Source organism: Microcaecilia unicolor, chromosome 4, assembly GCF_901765095.1.
Source record: "Microcaecilia unicolor chromosome 4, aMicUni1.1, whole genome shotgun sequence".
Classification (NCBI taxonomy): domain Eukaryota; kingdom Metazoa; phylum Chordata; class Amphibia; order Gymnophiona; family Siphonopidae; genus Microcaecilia; species Microcaecilia unicolor.
In genome coordinates this window covers 317,138,744-317,159,702 of record NC_044034.1, presented here as the reverse complement: position 1 = coordinate 317,159,702, position 20,959 = coordinate 317,138,744, and the positions used below count along the sequence as shown (strand labels likewise).

The 20,959-nt window shown below is 44.4% G+C and overlaps 1 protein-coding gene across 16 annotated transcripts in view; it reads left to right on the top strand.

The window, feature by feature from the left end:
* The first annotated feature begins 1,677 nt into the window (after window positions 1-1,677).
* Window positions 1,678-20,959, top strand: part of AAK1 (AP2 associated kinase 1) — a 149,437-nt gene continuing 130,155 nt past the window's right edge. For 5 of the 16 annotated variants that reach the window (XM_030201882.1, XM_030201879.1, XM_030201878.1 and 2 more), the window contains exon 1: window positions 1,686-2,414. In XM_030201882.1, the coding sequence (XP_030057742.1) occupies window positions 2,252-2,414 (163 nt within the window). In that variant the 5' untranslated portion in view covers window positions 1,686-2,251. Of the gene's footprint in view, window positions 2,415-20,959 lie in introns of all 16 variants that reach the window. The other 11 variants (XM_030201885.1, XM_030201884.1, XM_030201877.1 and 8 more) reach the window with 5 other exon arrangements.

Genomic DNA, 20,959 nt, shown 5'->3' with positions numbered 1-20,959 from the left:
ATAAATGGTTTACACTCGTTAAACGCTAACGCGCCCATAGAAATGTATAAGTGCCTTAGCATTTAACGTGCCTTAAATTTAAAGGTGCATTAGAAACGCTAAAGTAAACATACCCCTCAGTGTCAGTGCATAACTGTAATGCAAAATTACTGCACTGATCTTACAGCCATTTAAATATTTGAAAGGTATTAACGAACAAATGAATCTTTTCCAACAACAGGAAATCTGTAGAACCAGAGAAGATGAAATAGAGCTGAAAGGAGGAAAATTTTAAAGCAAGGGAATACTTTTACATGGAAAGTGTGGTGGATGCTCAGAATGCCCGCCAGGTGGAGGTGATTAAAGGGGAATTTAAAAAAAAGGTGGAGGATAAACACAGAAAAATCTGAAAATCCCTATGTAGCAAGAGGGTGGAATCAATGTACAGCACATTCCTGCTCAAAGCAAAATATAAATGATTTTCCCACCTTAAAAAAAAAAAAAATCATAAAGGGTTAACCAGCACAGAGTGGCAATTACAACTAGATAGCAGATAAGACCAGTATGGCCTATCATTTACTATATGTTTTTTTTTATGTAAGAGGAGCCACTGGTTTCTGTTGGGAAATACCTTTAAATGTGTTAGTTTTGTGCATATCACGAGAGGTATGACGTAGTTCACTTCTACGTCAGGGTATGCTGGAGATAACTACAACCTCTCAAGATAACACTAGCTCCTATAAAGCGTTTTGCGGGTTCTTCCAGGTTTATCTAGTCCAAAAGGCTCACTTTGTTGTGTTCTAGCCAGTTACATATGAAAATAAGCTCAAAGGCTAACAGAATGTGCTAAGGTGGCAGCTTGGCAGTTAGCCATGAAAATAAGGGTAAAGGGTAAAAATACCTTTTTGACTACATCATTGTGAAGGCTTGCACCTCCCCCTAAATTGTCCGAACAAGCTGATCCAGTCTTGTATTTACCCCTCTGCACACATGTATGGAAGAGTAAATCCCGATTTGCTTCATTCAGGCCCCTAACAAAATCCTTTTCCATACATACAACCGAGCTAGATCGGTTAACCCGGGATTAGGTAGTATCTCTGCTCTTTCCTTTCGCGCTATTTATCTATTTAAAGATAATAAGAAAAGCCTTCGTTGCAATCCCACGCAAAATTTCATTCATTTATTTTTAGTTAAGAAATCCATAAACAAAGAGAATATTTTTCGATGAATGAACAGCTATGAATTCAAATTGCAGCTTGTTCACGGAGAGAAATAGCTGTGGTGAAAGCCGGTATTTCAAAATAGATATTCTCCTATCAAAGCCGGGGACTGCTCAGAACTCTAGCAAAATAACCGAGTTATTTTGTATTTATTACACTTGTACCCCGCACTTTCCCACTCATGGCAGGCTCAATGCGGCTTAACATGGGGCAATGGCGGGTTAAGTGACTTGCCCAGAGTCACAAGGAGCTGCCTGTGCCTGAAGTGGGAATATCGAACTCAGTTTAGCCCAATGCTACCAACACATTCGGTCTAACAATTGCAGAACCGCCGGCAGCAGAAGAACCTCATCACTCAGCACAGCTGAGCAACGGGGTATCTCGGGAATTGTAGTTCCCTTCCAGCGGCGGGTGGTCTGCCCCAAGGAGGTTTGGTCTGCCCTTACAGAGAGGTGAGTTAGACTACAACCCCCAGGATGCCGCCGGGAGAAAGGCAGCCCCTCTCCCTTCCAGTGCTGTAATGCGGGGCGGAGCTGGAGTTCAGCGCTACTTCCTGTGCGGGTTCATTTCCTGGGTTTAGGGGGGCGGTGCGATTTGCTGCCTTCTGCCCACCCTCCTGCCATGGGCCCCTTCTGCAGTCTCGGAGCGGGCAGAGCTTGGCCGCAAGTGTTGTGCTCTGGGTGCAAATCCGCTTAAGTCTTCCTTTGAATCGGGGGGTGGATCAGCTGATGGTGGGGAGGTTATTGGATTATTGTTGTTTCTTTTTCTTCTTCTTCTTACCCCGGCTCTGATGTTTTCTTAAAGCCCGGCTTTGGCATGTCTCTACGTGCCCCCCCTCGTCTGGGATCCTAGGTAACATCAGCCTGCTGCTTTTTGCTGGGGGGTGGGCGGGTATTGCTTGGGTTTTCCTAAACCTCGACCGGCAGTTTGCAATTTTTATTTTTTTTTTAATGCAGAAGAGGATTTGGGGGTTCTGGAATCCAAGGACGAGACAGAATTGAAGTGGGGGGGATAAGGAACCCCCGATTCCCCCTCCCACGCCGGAGCCAGCCATGAAGAAGTTTTTTGACTCTCGCCGGGAGCAGGGCGGGTCTGGGCCCGGTTCCGGGGGTGGTGGAGGGGGGACCAGTACCTCTGGCCTGGGTACCGGCTACATCGGTCGGGTGTTCAGTATCGGGAGGCACCAGGTTACCGTGGACGAAGTGCTGGCAGAAGGTAAGAGTCAGTAGCAGCAGCAGCGGTGGTGGTATTGCTGCTCTGTTTGTCATTCCTCGCTTTTGCATTGCTGAAGATAGTGGCATGTGGGAGATTTGTGCTAGTAGCTGTAAGGTCTGGGGATGGGGAGAGATGGCATCCTCAGCACTTCAGTATCGTAACGTCCTGAAACGAGAGAATTTCCAGGCTTTTAAAGGGTTTGTAGGAGGAAAATGTTGTATAGGCCGGGGACATGAGACAGCAGGAAATGGTGAACTGTACCCCCCCCCCCTTTTTTTTTTGTGTGACTCGTGAGACTGGAGGATGTCAGAAATTCAATTAAGGCAGGTGAAAATATTTGTGTATGGTTTTTAAACTTTGCTGGCCTACCCCAGTAAGCTGTTCCTGTGATGAATGATGTGTCTGTGTGTAGAGGGGAAGGGGTGTCTCGGGAAATTTTGCTGAGCAAAATCCGGGCTGATCTCCACCCCATAGTTAGTCTTGTCTAGTGGTTCACAGTTAGTGGTTGCTGTGCCTGGGTAATTGTTTTTGGATCTCTTCCAGTGGTTTGTCAGTATTTCTTTGTGGTTCAGAGAAACTGGTTGTTGACCTTAACACTGACCTTCAGAATATGTTTGTAACAGTTCTGCTAGTGTGGCATTAGGCTATGTAGTGCTAGAAAAAAACAAACCTTGCCACGTTTTTGCACTGTATGTTGGATATATGAGGGGATTCACATTTCCTGCACTGCTCTGTGTGAGGCAGAATGGGTGTTCACCTTGTACTGCATTTGACATCTAGCAGGGTCCTAGTGTGAAAGAAAAGATCTAAACATAAAAATTGAAGTGCATGCAGTTTTTTTCTAGTGGTGGTGGGGGGGGGGGTATATACATACTGAAATAATATATAATGAACTTCACTGTCTCCTGGTTTTAAGGCAGTCTCGTTAAAGTACATTTATGTCTAGATGCTGCAGACTAAATATGAGAAAAGAATCAAAAGAAGGTGAAAAGGGATGGAGCCCAGAGAGGAGTACAATTAACACGCTCCCTGGGAGATGAAATCGGCTAGTATATATTTCATTTTCTGTGACTGGCTGCGGCTTTCCTGAGTAAGAGCTTACACACATTTCCCAGTTTGTGTCTTCAGTGTGGTGCTGACACAGATGGCCCTTGTCCAGGTGATTGAATGGGGGGGGGGGGGGAGAGGAGAGTAGGGAGTGAATGCTGCTCTTATCTGGGATTTCTGGGAGACTGCCTGGAAAGATTCCCCTGCACGTTGGGGGGGGGGGGGGGGGGGGAGAATGGCTACAAGATTGTCTGTAAGCTCACTTCTGCCAAACTGATTGCTGATTCAGTGGTTTCTGGCGGTTGCTTCACATCTGAAAGTCGCTCTTTACAGCTGCATTGCCTTCATGACTGCTGAAGGTATTGACCCTGGTGAAGTGAGACGTGGATTGGCCTATCCCTGGAAAAGGGTGAATACATGTAATAACACTCACTCTGGAAAGCCAGGAGAATTGTAACGTATGGGGGTGGGGGGCCTCACCGTATCCCAGGCTATTTGGAACTGAGGGCATGACTATATGGGAATTTTGGTGAAGACCACAGGTTTTTCACAACTATACCTCATCTGTAAGGACCTCTGTTTTCACTTCATATTTTAGTGTATTTTTTTTTCCTGGGGACTTATCAGTGTTTGTTATAATGGGAACAAAAATAGGAGAAAATTGGTCTGTGTGAGGGGGGGGGGGGGGGGGGACAACTAATTTCATTAGCTAAATAAGTTTATTTTGGTGTCCAGAAGCCAGGCCATTAAAAAATAGATATAGTAACATCAGGATCCCTAGAGTAGTGCTTCCCAAACTTTTTATTGTAAAGGGCCACTGTAGAATGTCCACTCTGTCTCCAACAAGCTTGCTTACATTTATCTTTCTCTCTCATATTCTCCATCTTCTTGCTCTGAGACTTGGTGTTTCCACCAAAGACTACTTCAGGTACTGCTCCCTGTCACAGAGGTTATGTTTTCTCCCATACACCTCACCTGGTTGGCCATGGCAGTGGTGTTGGGCTGCTACTTTTACCTTCTTGTAGATTTCAACCTCTTCTTCCACCTCAGCCTCACTGCTTCTCTTCCTTTGAAGCTCATTCCATCCGCCTGTTCACTACATGACTTCTCTGGGTAGCAGTTGTTTATTAACCCCCTCTTCCTTTCTCACTGATTTTGACTCCTGGCCTTCTTTTTTTGAACTATCCTCCCCATTCCTCATTCTTGGGGATTTTAACGTTCATGCTAAAGACCCCTCTGACTCAAGTTTCTTGCTTTAACCTCCTTATTCCATCTACGGCTGTGCTGCACTACCCCTACTCACCAGCATGACCACTGCCTCAATTTTGTACTCTTCTCCAGCTGCTTACTCTCAAATTTTCCACTTTAGTTCTTCCCCTGTCTGACCATCATCTGATAAGTTTTCACAATAAACTACCCTCCCACTTGGTCTTGTCCAGTAACCACCAACACATTTAGAAACCTTCAAGCTATTGCCTGTTGCATTCTGTTCTGCACCATCTCATTTCTCTTCTCATCCACTGTGTTAGCCACATTTGTCAATGAGGCTGTCTCTTCCTATAATATTATTTGTACCTCTGCTCTGGACACTGTGTGCCTCCTGTTCCCCATTCTTAAGGCCTTCAACCCCCCCCCCCCCCCCCACCCGCCTAGGTTTTCCCTTAGAATCTGCTACCTGGGTTTCTGTGCCCTCTGTACTGAATGCCTTTAGCTAAAATCCGCACCCATGCTGACTTAATATATTTCAGATTCTTGCTGGTGCTCTTGCACGTGCCAAAAAGTAGTACCGTCCAGCTGACAAGCTGTCTTGCTACCATCCCTCACTATCTCATTGCCACACTGAACTCCAAGTGCCTTCACCTCCACCTCCACTTTCTGCCCAGACTGTGGCATAGAACTTCCATGACCAGGTTCACAAGGATCAGTGTTGAGTTGTCTGCAAGGTCACCTTAATCTCCCCCCATTTCATTCTCATAACCTTCTATCATTCCCCCACCACCCTTTCTTCCTTTTCTAAAATCTGAGAAGAGGAAACTGTATATTTTCTGTCCAACCAGAACTGCACACAAGATGTGGTCACACCTGGGACTTTTACAGAAGCATAGTATTCCTAGTTTTGCACTCTGTTCCTTTTCAAATAACCTCTAATATTCTGTTTGCTTTTTTTGGCAGCCACGAGATACAGGAATCCACAATGAACCCAAGATCTTTCTTGAGTGGTGACTCCCCCAACAAGAAACACAATATTGTGTACCTGTGTTTGGGATTATTTTCCCTATATGCGTCACTTTGCACTTTTCCCACATGAAACTTCTGCCATTTAGATTGCGTGGTCTCCTGGTCTCACCAGATCCTTCTGCCCACTCTTCTAGTCTCTCAATCATCCGTTTAAACAGCTTTGAACACTTTTTTTTGTCATTTTTTTCCTCTGATCGTTTAAACAACACAGGTGCTAGTATAGATTCTTGGAAAGTCCACTCTTGATTTTATCTGGAAAATTGACCAGTTAGTCCTCCAGTTTCCTGGCTTTTTACCACTTATCAGCTCATGATAATAGTCTGACTTCTGTTCTATGACTTTAATTTCATGAGAAGTCTCCCATGGGGAATTTTCTCAAATGTCAAACACACCATATCAACCAGTTCATCTTGATCCAAATGTTTGTTTACACCTTCAAAAAATATTAAATTGTAAGACACTACTTTTCTTTTACTAAACTCATGCAGACTTAGAGGCATATTTTCAAAGCACTTTGGGAGGCTAAGTTCCATAGGTTTCTATGGAACTTTGGGAGGCTAAGTGCTTTGAAAATGAGCCTGTCATTCTTATTTAGGCCTGTTATATGGTCAGTCATTTTTAGAATAGCTTCTAATATTTTGCCTGGCACTGATTTCAGGCCCACTGGTTTATAGTTTCCATATTGACCCCTGGAACTGTTTTTAAAAATTGGTGTTCGGTCTGTCACTCTCCAGTTCAGTGGTTCCCAAACCTGGTCCTGGAGGCACCCCAGCCAGTCAGGTTTTCAGGATATCCACAATGAATATTCATGAGAGAGATTTGCATGCAGTGGAGGCAGTGCATGCAAATCTGTCTCATGAATATTCATTGTGGATATCCTGAAAACCTGACTGGCTGGGGTGCATCCAGGACCAGGTTTGGGAACCACTGTTCTAGTTCCATGTGCCTCCCTGCTCAGCTGTGAGCCTACTAGCAGCTTTGGTCGCCTGCTCTAGTGTGGCTCCAGCAGCATCTCTGGGGCCCGTTTACTAAGGCGCAGTAGGCCTAACGGCGTGCTGAGGCATCCTGTGGTAGTTTGGCCGGTAGCGCGTGCTACTCCTGTGGTAAAAAAATATTTGTATTTTTTGCCTCAGGAGGCATGTCTGGGGAGGGGCCCCGGAGAGTAGGCATGCCTGCGCTAATCAGGTAGTGCTAGCACGTTACTGCACATTACCCAATTACTGCAGGAGCAATGTGGAAGCCCTTACTGCCTCCTAAATAGGTGGCAGTAAAGGCTCCCAGCAGTAATGGTCGTGCACTACTGGGCAAATTAGCACGTGGCCATACAACACCCCCCCCCCCCCCCCCCCGGCCGCAGCCGTTTTTCAGCTGTGCTAGAAAGTGGCCAGAGCGCACGACAAACCTACATGCTAATGGCAGCGCCAGCCACTTTCTAGCAAGCCTTGATAAAAGGACCCCTCTGTTTTCTCCCAAGTTGATCTTCCTCCTCCTTAAGTGACTTCTCTGCATTCTGCTCTTGTACCTTTTTTTTAATGACCATTTTAGGCTCAGGTTTGCCTTTGATGTTCCGAGGGAGACGGTGCTCAAAAGTACCAGGAGCTTGCAGCTGTATTACAATGAGGCATATTTTCAAAGCACTTTGGGAGGCTAAGTTCCATAGGTTTCTATGGAACTTTGGGAGGCTAAGTGCTTTGAAAATGAGCCTCATAGTAACATAGTAGATGACGGCAGAGAAAGACCCGCACGGTCCATCCAGTCTGCCCAACAAGATAAACTCATATGTGCTACTTTATGTGTATACCTTACCTTGATTTGTATCTGTCATTTTCAGGGCACAGACTGTAGAAGTCTGCCCTGCCTCCCACCACCGGTTCAGCCACCTAATCTCCGCTAAGCTTCTGAGGATCCCTTCCTTTTGAACAGGATTCCTTTATGTTTATCCCATGCATTTTTGAATTCCGTTACTGTTTTCATCTCCCACCACCTCCCGCGGGAGGTCATTCCAAGTATCCACCACTCCGTGAAAAAATATTTCCTGACATTTTTCTTGAGTCTGCCCCTCTTCAATCTCATTTCATGTCTTCTAGTTCTACCGCCTTTTTGCGGATTAATACCGTATTCTTGAAACTGTGGTGACAATCAGATCAAATAGGTTTTCATGCTCACAAAACCTTGACAAGTTATCGGTATAACATCAGTTTAAACTGTTAATGTAGGACCCTACTTATCCTGTGCTGCAGTAAATTGAAAGTGCTTGGAAACCTGTAACTTAATGTGTTCAGTTATGAAAACAGGTACTCTATGATTGAAGGATTAATTTTACACAGGTAAGAGGCTTACTGGAACTTGAGCTTTTTAATAACATGTTAAACCACTGTTTAGTGTCTCTATTTCCTACAAAATGAACTGAATGAGAGTTCTGACATGGAAACTAAGGGGGTCTTTTACTAAACATTAGCTCAAGTTATCTGCAGCAGGACCAATAGGAATAAAATGGGACCTGCTGCAGATAACTCAAGCTAACCTTTAGTAAAAGACCCCCTAAATGAGTACATCTTCTTTCAGGACAAATTTCTTCTTCAAGATACTTTGAAAGTGGTAATAAAGGATCCCATTTCATGTACTTTTTTATGTGCAGTATGTCCTTATGGGGGCAGTTCTTCTTTTTGGATAATTAAAATAGTTTAATAAAGGTTCAGGGCAGGTTTATTAAAATCACTACTCATGAAGATTGTGAGCAGATAAAATTAACTGTAAAAGGAATATCTACATGAGAATTCAGGTAGCAGTTCCAGAGGCCTACACAGAAGCTATGGACAGGAAATAAAAGCTGTTCTTAACATGAATATTTACTAACCTAAAGATCCTGTATATTCAGACATACTGTTTTCAGTATCATCAAAGCAGGAGCAATTTTTGTGATGCTCTTTCATTAGGGTAACCAGATCTTGCATTTCTTTACACAAACATTCTTATCTTTACTCATAGACACAGGAACTATCTCTATATATAAAACGCACCTCCAACGTTCTAATGAAGCCTCAGTCGGAAACTTGAGGTGGCATAGATATCCGGTTTGCCCGCCCCGCCCTTGCGTCACAACGTGATGACGTCGAGGGTGGAGCACTGACACTCGAGGGGCGAAACGGACAAGGCACAAGCATGGAGATGGAGCAACAAAAACAAAACCAGCATCGCGAAAAACCCCCAAAATATACAGTATCACCGTTTCACGGACAAAGCCAGCCACAACGTGTGAGGTAAGGAGGGAGGCAGCAGCCTCTTGAGTGCCGAAACACACAGAGCGTCCCGACACAAAAAACCGTCACGAACTAAATAAGACACAGGGTGACAGCGATTCACGGAGCGAACCTGGAACAACGTGCGAGGCAGGCAGGTAGACAGCCTGAACGTCGGAGAGTGGGAGGGAGGGAGACAGGTAGCCAGCAAGCCAGCCTGGACGTGGGAGCCAGGGAGCCAGCATGAACGATGTTGGGACGGGAGCCTGTCTGACCGTGCCAGTGGGAGGGAGGGGGAGGGATGGTGGGAACGACCCTGAACGTGGGTGGCAGGGAGGGAGGAAGGAAGGGGGGGCACGACCATGACAGCTGGAGGTAGGGGAGCCAGCCACCCTGAAGCTGGGAGGGGGGACACACTCTGTCTTTCTCACACACACACACACACACTCATTCTCAGACACACAGTCACACACACACACACTCGCACATTCACTGTCTCTCGCTCTCTCACACATAGTAACATAGTAGATGACGGCAGAAAAAGACCTGCACGGTCCATCTAGTCTGCCCACGATAAACTCATATGTGTATACCTTACCTTGATTTGTACCTGTCTTTTTCAGGGCACAGACCGTATAAGTCTGTCCAGCAGTATTTCCCGCCTCCCATCACTGGCTCCGGCACAGACCCCGTATAAGTCTGCCCTCCCCCATCCTAGCCTCTCAACCACCAACCCCTCTTCCCCCTGCCACCCAATTTCAGCTAAGCTTCTGTGGATCCATTCCTTCTGCACAGGATTCCTTTATGCCTGTCCCACGCATGTTTGAATTCCGTTACCGTTTTCATCTCCACCACCTCCCGCGAAAATGTGACTGCTAGCATTTTCCACTGTGCACCAATGGTCTTTTTGAAGACCAGAACATCATCCACCAGAGACTCTATCCCAAAAAGTTGTGTCTACTAACTCTTGGAAATAAAGTACCAAGACTTCTGAAGAAGGCACTTCTTGTACCAAAACAGGGTACCTTGTAGAATCTTCCCTCAATAAACTCAAACTTCTAGCATTGGACGTCTTCAGTCTATTTCTTGAAGAGCCTGGTTCTATTCCCACTCCTCCTTGGCTTTGGGGAGCTCCCAGGACAGGTTTGGGAACCATTGCAATAGACAATTGTTTGATTGTATTTTATTTACAAAGGCTTGATATACCGCTTTGTACCAAAGATGGCTTCAAAGTGGTTTACAATAAAAACTAATAACATGCTGTTAGAAAGGGTAGAAGTTTTTAATAATGGGCAGGGTAGGCTAGAGAAAAAAAGTGAGTTGTCAAAGGAGACTTGAATTTAGCATATGAGGGTTCTGAACGGAGGTACAAGGGTAAACCATTCCATAGTCTAGGACCAATGTAACTGAAAGCTGTTGCTCGGATGGTTTCTAATCTGATAACAGAGAGAGAGGAGGCAATTGAAGTAGGCTAGCATCTGTTTAGCGGAGGGAGTGTGTAGGTGTGTATGGAATGACAAGGCAGGAGAAGTAGTCCACAGCAGTGGGAGTGCAAGACTTAAAGACCAAAATCAGGAGTTTGTATGAATGTGTGCAGAAAGGGGTAACCAGTGTTCTTGATGGTGTAATATGGTCAAAAGGCTGGGCATAATATAGAACACAAGCAGCTGTAGATTGCACTAGTTGAAGGCGCTTTAAAGAGTAGAGTGGGAGACCTGCATAGAGAGAATTGCAGTAATCCAGATGATTGATTACCAGTGATAGAAGTGCACGTATGGAAGAGAAGGAAAATATCGAGCAAACAGACCGAATGCGGTAAAGTGAGAAAAAGGAAGCTTTTACTACAGCGTTAATTTGTGGTTTGAAAGTGAGGTGGCTATCAAAATGCCCCAAGGATCTTAAAGGTGTCCTGAAATGTTAGCATACATTGATGTAGAATGGGATAAGAAGGGGTTGGGGAAATAAGATTTGGAAAATGAATTGCTTCACACTTCTGAGAGTTGAGATAAAGGGAGTGATCCTGAAGCCAGCTAGAAACGTTAGAAAGACAGGAGTTGAATTCAGATAGGTCTGACTGACTGGGGGGGATATGGTAGAGTATTTGGATGTCATCAGCATAATAGAAGGACTGACAATAGTTAGACTGAATAACAGTGAGAAGTGAAGCAAGAAAAATATTGGAGTGAGGACAGAGCCCTGAGGGACACCAGAGTCAGTTCTAAAAGTGTGAGATTGGTAGTGCTGAGGAGAGACCTGAAATGAACACCCAGAGAGAAAACTACAAAACAACTGAAGTACAGAATTGGTGATACCAAAAGAGTGAAAACATGAAAGTAGGAGAGCGTGGTAGACTAAATCAGAAGCAGAGATAAATCTAGTGAAACTAGTACAACAGAGAAGCGCTGATCCAAAGATGTTCTGATAGTCATGAAGAGCTGTAAGAAGAATTTCTGTACTATGTTCTTTGCGGAAGCCAGCCTAGTATGGCTCCTCCTACTAACCTACAAATGCTTTCAATCTGCAGCCCCTCACTACCTCTCCACCCTCATCTCCCCGTACGCCCCACCCGTAACCTCCGATCACAAGGCAAATCCCTCCTCTCGGTACCCTTCTCCACCACCGCCAATTCCAGGCTCCGCCATTTCTGCCTCGCCTCACCCTATGCCTGGAATAGACTCCCTGTGCCCATACGCCAAGCACCCTCACTGTCCATCTTCAAATCTCTGCTCAAAACCCACCTCTTCAATGTCGCTTTCGGAACCTAACATTGTACCTAGTAACCTAGACTGTTCCAACTATTGATTGTCTACTCCAATTATTGCTTGTCTGCTCTCCTTGTCCGTCTTGTCCTCTAGATTGTAAGCTCCTTTGAGCAGGGACCGTCATTCTTTGTTTATTGTACAGTGCTGCATAACCCTAGTAGCGCTCTATAAATGTCAAATAGTAGTAGGATGTAGGACGAGGTAAGAATCGAGAATAAGCGGTTGGTTTGAGTTCCATTCTTATTGCATATGCATGGCCTACAGGGATAGATTTAAGAAAGGGTGGCCCGATAGAACATGTTAAGCGCAAATTCTATAATGGCAATTATGTGCATAGTTGTCATTATAGAATACTTGTGTAAGTGTCCATTTACACGGATAAATTTAGGTGTGATCACTTAACCAGCTCAATGGCCGACGGAAGTGTGCGTGCTTAACTGGTGTCAGTTATGCACAAAAGTAATAGTATTCTATAACCTGCATGCACAAATCACCCATGCCCCTCCCATGTCCACACATCCCTAGAAGTTGCATGTGACAGATATTGCGCACAGCTGATAGAATAGCGATTTAAGGACTGCAAATTGGTGCAGTTAGTGGTAATTAAGGCCATTTATGGCCTATTATTGCTCATTAACACCATATTGACTTACAAGTGCATTCATTCTGCAGCTCCTGGTACCCCTCTGCTCTTATCTCTCCCTACACTCCTCCCTGGGAACTCCATTCACTGGGTAAATCTCTCTTATCTGCACCCTTCTCCACTGCTGACTCCAGACCGTTCCTTTTATCTTGCTGCACCATATGCCTAGAATAGACTTCCTGAGCCAGTACGTCAAGCTCCATTTCTGGCTGTCTTCAAATCTAGGCTAAAAGCTCACCTTTTTGATGTCTCTTTTAAATCCTAACCCTTACTCACTTGTTCAGCACCCATTTTTATCATTCCCACCTTAGTAATTCCCTTATTCCTTATTTGTCCTGTTTGTCTGTCCTACTTAGATTGTAAGCTGTTTCGAGCAGGGACTGTCTCTTTATGTCCAGTGTACAGAGCTGCGTACGTCCAGTAGCGCTATAGAAATAAGTAGTAGTAATCAGTTATTATTTAATTTACATATGCAAGTGACATTCTGTAACTTGGGCGCCAAGTATAAACTTGAGCACCTGACTTTGTAGAATTTGGTGATAGTGCACAATGCTGCTTTCTGTAGAGACACATGACAGCATGATCAGATGCTCAGGCTGTGGCAGAGAGCAGTGTAGCATGAGGGAGATTCATCGGTCGCTTTATGATAGGCCCTCTCAATTAGTAATCATAACATTTGAGCTAGGGACATTTTTTTACAAAAGCATTTGCAACAATTTAAGAATCTGATTGCAACATAATTTTTTTTATTTCACCCATGATTAGATTCTTTGCCTGCTACAACACCCTTTAATTTTTTCAATAGAAATTAGGCCAGGGTGGGTGTTAAGTGATGCAGCATCAAAGACCTGAGGCTTAGTACATCTGTCTAACCTATTGGTTGACTTGGATTTAATGACTTGTCTTTCCAAGTCCAAGCTCACGGAGAGTTAGAAATTTAGGTGTAATTGGTAGGTCCCTGCACATGAGATTTTACAATCTTGATTGGATAGTGATTTTTGCTGGAGACACTTGATTTGCAGACTGTCAGGCTTTCATAGTAATAAGAGCCACCTATGACCAAGGCCCTTGAGGAAATTGAGGCTCCAACCCCCCTGCTTTGCCCTCATTGCCTCAAAGCACCATCAAATGAAGATGATTTACCCTGGCCTGCTTGGCTTTCTCTTGGTTTGGTAGGATGAGTGAGAATGGCTTTGCATCAGTCAGAAGTGCTGCTTTCTTAAGGCCCAGTTTCCTAGAGTCTGTGGGCTGGATCTGAATTTTTCCACAGGAAGTGCGATACACTGTTCTTTAGTTCAGGCTGAAAGGTGTGTTTTGAAATTGAGTTGGAAGCCTTCAGATCTCAGTGGTTAAAGGAGATGAGGACTTTATTACAAGTGCATATTGCATATTAAATGGTAACATGAACCCAGATTGCTGTATTCCTGAATGAAGTCACACGTGAAAGCCATAGTCCTGGGGAACTGGGTTCGATTCCCACTGCAGCTCCTTGTGACTCTGGGCAAGTCACTTAACCCTCCATTGCCCCAGGTACAAATAAGTACCTGTAATAGCGGATCCAAGATGGCGACGGTTAGAGCTGCTTAACCGGACGCGCTCTGAATGTGCTCCAGCCTACTTTGGTGAAAGCGCCTTACCCATCTTCGATGGGGAAGAGGAGAGGTAGAGTTCAGGAAGCTCCCCAGGTCCCGGGCGGAACGCCCCAGCTTCACCAGCCGACGCTGCAGCATTTTGGAGTTTCCTTCGGTCCTGTTTCGGCGTCTACTCCTTCTGCCAGAGCTGATGCGTTGACGCCAGACTGCAGTGCAGACGGGGTTTCCCTGAGCCCCGCCGAACGTGCGGCACCCCCACAACCCGGAACAGAAGCTCTGAGTGCTAGCCCTGACGCCATGATCCCAGGAGGAATGCATGGAGAACGGGGAGGGAGCCGGCCTGAGAGGACAACTGGATCCGATGAGCAGCGAGGACCGGGAATGCTACCAGCTTACGTTTTGTCCAAAAACGTGAGTACCCTGGAGCAGGTCTCAAAGGCTCCTCTTCCGGATTTCTTAGTAGGAACAGTAGCAAAACCTGCCGTAGTGACCTTAGAGTCACTGTGGGACCTAACTTCTGCGACCCAATCTGCTCTACAATCTTTAATAGTGAAAAATATGGGAACAATTAAAGTTCTTTCAGAGACTGTGTTAAACCAAATACAGACTTCTGAGCTCCAAGCTTCTGAGGTTAAGACATTGTCTGAGAAAATGGAGAAATTGGACTTGGTGGAACAAGCCTTAATTAAAGACAAGAACTCTACCTTAAGACGCCTGGAATACTTAGAAAATCAATCTAAGAGACTTACCTTGCGGTTTATAAATTTTCCTAGATCTCCCTTAGTAGTGCCAATTCAAATGGCTAGAAAATACTTAATGGAAATTCTTGGAATGTTAGAGAGTTCACTGCCACCTATAACACGAGCTTATTATATTCAAACAGATGTGAAAACATCTGACGAATTACCAGTACAAGGTGCAATGAATCTCACTACATTCCTAGAATCCTCTCTTGAGGTTATCACTCAGAGGACCACTTTATTGGTCACATTTGCTTTGGAAATTGATAGAGACGCAGTGCTCAAACTTTCCCTGAGACATTTGGATTCTCTGTTTATGGGTTCAAAAGTTAGAGTTTTTCCTGACTTGTCCAGGGAAACTCAGAAGAGACGTAGGATGTTTTTATTATTACGTCCAAGGGTGATAGCAATTGGCGCAGATTTCCTTCTGAGATTCCCCTGTATATGTAGAATAAAATTTCAATCCAAACAATATCAATTTTTTGACCCAAAACAGTTGGAGGATTTCTTAAAGAGCAGAGAAGAAGTCAATGTACAAGTTTAGTCACATATGTAACACTGTATGGCAGATTAGAGTTAACAAATCAGGAACTAAGCAGCTCGTTTGATTTATTATTTGTGAAATTTGCTTAATTTAAGTATAAAGATTTTTCCTTTTTCTTGGATCAGTTTCCTATTTTTGCGGACGATAGGTAACATATTATTGTGTTTTTGAATGTATCATTTCTTTGTTGAAAGTTTCTGTTTTAGTGTATTATCACTCATAAATGTATATGATTGTTAAAAATTAATAAAAGAGAAGTTATAAGTACCTGTAATATGTAAGCCGCATTGAACCTGCCATGAGTGGGAAAGCGCGGGGTACAAATGTAAAAAAAAAAAAAGTAAATATGACAAATTTTGTGTTCTTAGGGGCTCTGTATGATGATGGTCTTGCAGAAATGCTCATTGGTGCAATGTCCATACTGTCTAGGCCTTGGACCAGCTGTACAGTAACTTCTGGGTCTGAGAAATGTATCTGTATTGGTTCAGAGAGTATTGGAACTCGAGATACTCAGGTCAGGTTCTCTTCTTGATCCTCTGATTATATGATACATGTGGTCCACCAACCCTGTTCAGGTGGAGCTTGGCTTAACCGTTCTGTTGATAACTGCTCTGAGTGTGCTTTTTGCTAGAAATGCAGAGGAGTAAAAAAAAAAAAGGTGTGCTTTGATTGGCCAGTGGTGGTTGGTGTACAACGAGCTATCTCTTCTCCCCCCCCCCCCCCCCCCACCACCAATGCTTTAGGGGTAGGGGATACTGTAGTACCACAGTGTTACGTTTCTTGGCCTGTTCATCAGACTCTCAAATGTAAATGATCAGCTAAGGAGCGTGGTCTGGCGATTATCTGAGTACATTTCTTCTGGTGGGTGTGTGCGTCCATAGCAGTGTCCACTGGGCAGTATTTTAAAAGTGCCTATACCCTGAAGCTGGGGCAGTGGAACACCTCTTTGGTCAGAAGGGCCAAACAGACCAATCTGTAGCCCTGCCTCCAGTTTCTTATGCTATATTGGACAAAATATTGATCCACTCTATTCAGCTGCTATGCCCTGAAGGAACACTTGTGTCATATACTGCAGGTGCTGCTGATTTTTTTTTAAACTCCTTCCTGGGTCACCCCACCAACCAGGGACAGCCATAGTGTCATAGGAGATGGGGAGCTATGTCTGATCCCTTCCTCTGAGAGTTTTGTGCCCCCCTTTTTTCTTTTTTAAAGAGAACTTCAGAGCAACAGCCTAAATGTGAAGCGAAAGAGAGGAACTGTAGCAGTTTTGAGTCTGCTACAGTCTGGGAGTTCTGGCTTGCTGTTTGCACTCCCATACTGAGACATTTCGGGTTTTATTGTCCTGCCATAGAGCAGAGTCTGACCAGCTACAGCAGTCCTGGAGGAAACTAGAACCTCTCTGGGCTCTAATGGCCTTTTATTACACCAAGAATTATTTTCCAAAAATAATGGCTTTCCAGAAGGTACCAATTCCAAGATCCTATAGGTTCCCCCCCCCCCCCCCCTTCGGGTGTGTCCTGTGAAGCTGGATTTTCCATCTGGTAATTTGCCAAACTGGGCTTTCTGACTTTTTCTTAACTTCCTTGATAATGTTTCTTAGCTGCTTATCTCTTTGTAGGAGGTGAAAGGGTGAACCATTCTAAAAGAATTAGTTCTGCCTGTGTGCTTTTGGATGTTTGCACATATTAGCCAGGTCTGGATTTACTGCCTGTTCGTTCACTCTTTACAGATCTGCTGCATACACACAGTTTTCTCTTGGTGCTTTCCTTTTCTCTATTCAGTCTGAATCAGTTGTTTTTTTTAATGTTTTAACATGCATTTTTACAATAAATCTGCTTATTTAGGCTCAGTGTGTACCTTCAGGATGCTGAAGCCTTCCCTGAATTGTATTTTATTTTTTTTTTGGGGGGGGGGGGGGGGGGGGGGTGTTGCGTGAAAATCGGTCTCCAACTGTGAGCATGCAGCCTCGGCTGACTGTATTTTGGAACAAGAACATGATAATAGTACCTTCGGTTAAAATTTATGGCTGGTCATTCCAGTTAAGGAGATGATGAAGCACTCCCACCTTTTCTGATCAGTACTATGTTTCTGTGCTCTGTGAGTGTGGTGGATATTTCATTTTTCCATGTTTTTTTTGTTTGTTTTGTTACATTTGTACCCCGTGCTTTCCCACTCATGGCAGGCTCAATGCGGCTTACATGGGGCAATGGAGGGTTAAGTGACTTGCCCAGAGTCACAAGGAGCTGCCTGTGCCTGAAGTGGGAATCGAACTCAGTTCCTCAGTTCCCCAGGACCAAAGTCCACCACCCTAACCACTAGGCCACTCCTCCACTCCTACTTCTTTCCCTTATTTTTTTGACTTTTTAATTCCCAGAAACAGCTCCGGGTTGGTAAAAAAACGATTTTTTTTGCTTAGGTAGATGAGCTTCTGGAGCATTATCTTTTTGACCTTTAAATGATTATTGATTGTATGGCTCATTGCTCTTTTGGGGTAAGAACTATAGCCCTGTATTTTGAGGGAACAGTACTGCTGCTTAATATTTTAGAAGCCCTGTCTCTGATCAGATTGCTGTTTTCTGAAGGGTAATCCAGTCCTAACCTGGATGTATACCCAGGAAGGTTTTAGTGTAGAGGTACATAAGCATAAGTGTTGCCATACAGGGACAGACCGAAGATCTGTCAAGCCGAGTATACTGTTTCTAACAGTGCCCAATCCAGGTCACAAGTACATGACAAGATCCCAAAAGAGTGAAATAGATTTTATGCTGCTTATCCTAGAAGCAAGCAGTGGATTTTCTCAAGTCTATCTTAATAATGGTTTATGGTCATTTCTTTTAGGAACTTGTCCAGACCTTTTTTTAAAACCCTGCTAAGCTAACTCATTGTACTACATTCTCTGGCAATGAATTCCAGAGCTTAATTACATGTTGAGTGAAGAAATATTTTTTCCGATTTGTTTGAAATTTGCTATTTAGTCGCTTCATTGCGTGCCCCCTAGACCTTCTATTCTGGAAAGAGTAAACTATTGATTCACATCTACCTGTTTCACTCCATTCAGTATTTTATATACCTCTGTCATATCTTCCCTCAGCCGTCTCTTCTCCAAGCTGAAGAGCACTAGCCTCTTTAACCTTTCCTCACAGGGAAGTCGTCCCATCCCCTTTATTATTTTCATCACCCTTTTTCATTGTATCTTTTCTAATTTTGCTATTTCTCTTTTGAGATATGTTGACCAAAATTGCCTTTATATTGCTCCATAGTGTGGTCACACTGTGGAGCAATATAAAGGCATTATAATATTCTCAAGATTTCCATAATGAATATGCATGAGATCTGTTTCTTTACAATGGAAGCAGTACATGAAAATCAATCTACCGCATATTTGTTGTGGAAATCTTGAAAACTCAACTGGGTTGTGGCCTTTGAGGACTGTGGTTGCCCACCCCGGGTTTAGTGTTTTGGTGGCAGAAGCCTATACGATGGGGGAACATATTATTCTTCAGTTCTTTGGCATCCTAGTGACATCTGTGATTTGCTGCACCTCTGACTGAATAGCTGAAGTATGGGGTGAGGATGGAAAGAGATTTACAGCCATATAAAATGGGTAGGAAGCATTGACTAGTTTAGTGGTTGCACCCACCCTCTCGGTCTTGACTCGGTATTCTGATACAGCAGGATGGTATCTTCGTATAGGGAGCCAGAAAAGTCAGTAAGGCTTGCCATTGGTCAAATGCCTCGGGCCACTTAAAAAATATGGGATCTCATGAGCTGTCCTCAAATTTCTTATTGCTGCCTGGTGACTAACATGGTCAATCCTAAAGGTCTTTGTCCGGGCAGGCACTCATGCTAAGGATGGATGCTTGGCTATACAGTGGTGGAAATAAGTATTTGATCCCTTGCTGATTTTGTAAGTTTGCCCACTGACAAAGACATGAGCAGCCCATAATTGAAGGGTAGGTTATTGGTAACAGTGAGAGATAGCACATCACAAATTAAATCCGGAAAATCACATTGTGGAAAGTATATGAATTTATTTGCATTCTGCAGAGGGAAATAAGTATTTGATCCCCCACCAACCAGTAAGAGATCTGGCCCCTACAGACCAGGTAGATGCTCCAAATCAACTCGTTACCTGCATGACAGACAGCTGTCGGCAATGGTCACCTGTATGAAAGACACCTGTCCACAGACTCAGTGAATCAGTCAGACTCTAACCTCTACAAAATGGCTAAGAGCAAGGAGCTGTCTAAGGATGTCAGGGACAAGATCATACACCTGCACAAGGCTGGAATGGGCTACAAAACCATCAGTAAGACGCTGGGCGAGAAGGAGACAACTGTTGGTGCCATAGTAAGAAAATGGAAGAAGTACAAAATGACTGTCAATCGACAAAGATCTGGGGCTCCACGCAAAATCTCACCTCGTGGGGTATCCTTGAGCATGAGGAAGGTTAGAAATCAGCCTACAACTACAAGGGGGGAACTTGTCAATGATCTCAAGGCAGCTGGGACCACTGTCACCACGAAAACCATTGGTAACACATTACGACATAACGGATTGCAATCCTGCAGTGCCCGCAAGGTCCCCCTGCTCCGGAAGGCACATGTGACGGCCCGTCTGAAGTTTGCCAGTGAACACCTGGATGATGCCGAGAGTGATTGGGAGAAGGTGCTGTGGTCAGAAGAGACAAAAATTGAGCTCTTTGGCATGAACTCAACTCGCCGTGTTTGGAGGAAGAGAAATGCTGCCTATGACCCAAAGAACACCGTCCCCACTGTCAAGCATGGAGGTGGAAATGTTATGTTTTGGGGGTGTTTCTCTGCTAAGGGCACAGGACTACTTCACCGCATCAATGGGAGAATGGATGGGGCCATGTACCGTACAATTCTGAGTGACAACCTCCTTCCCTCCGCCAGGGCCTTAAAAATGGGTCGTGGCTGGGTCTTCCAGCACGACAATGACCCAAAACATACAGCCAAGGCAACAAAGGAGTGGCTCAGGAAGAAGCACATTAGGGTCATGGAGTGGCCTAGCCAGTCACCAGACCTTAATCCCATTGAAAACTTATGGAGGGAACTGAAGCTGCGAGTTGCCAAGCGACAGCCCAGAACTCTTAATGATTTAGAGATGATCTGCAAAGAGGAGTGGACCAAAATTCCTCCTGACGTGTGCAAACCTCATCATCAACTACAGAAGACGTCTGACCGCTGTGCTTGCCAACAAGGGTTTTGCCACCAAGTATTAGGTCTTGTTTGCCAGAGGGATTAAATACTTATTTCCCTCTGCAGAATGCAAATAAATTCATATACTTTCCACAATGTGATTTTCCGGATTTAATTTGTGATGTGCTATCTCTCACTGTTACCAATAACCTACCCTTCAATTATGGGCTGCTCATGTCTTTGTCAGTGGGCAAACTTACAAAATCAGCAAGGGATCAAATACTTATTTCCACCACTGTATCGTATTGTCTGTAGCAGGGCTAGAGAGTAAATCTAGAACAGATTCTGTTCATCTGGTGTTTTTTTTTGTGCTGCAGGATGTTCCCAGGCAGTAAGTCAGTCCTGTTTGGCGATTTTTATCTGCTTCTCACACAAATATCTCGGATGCAATAATCCTGAATTACCTGTTAGTGTTTGCAGGATGGGGTAGACTGTGTATCAGCAGAACCAGACTAACCAGGTGACATCAGAAAATGAGGTCATGGTGTGTTTCACATCCTGAAGTGTGTGTGTGGGAG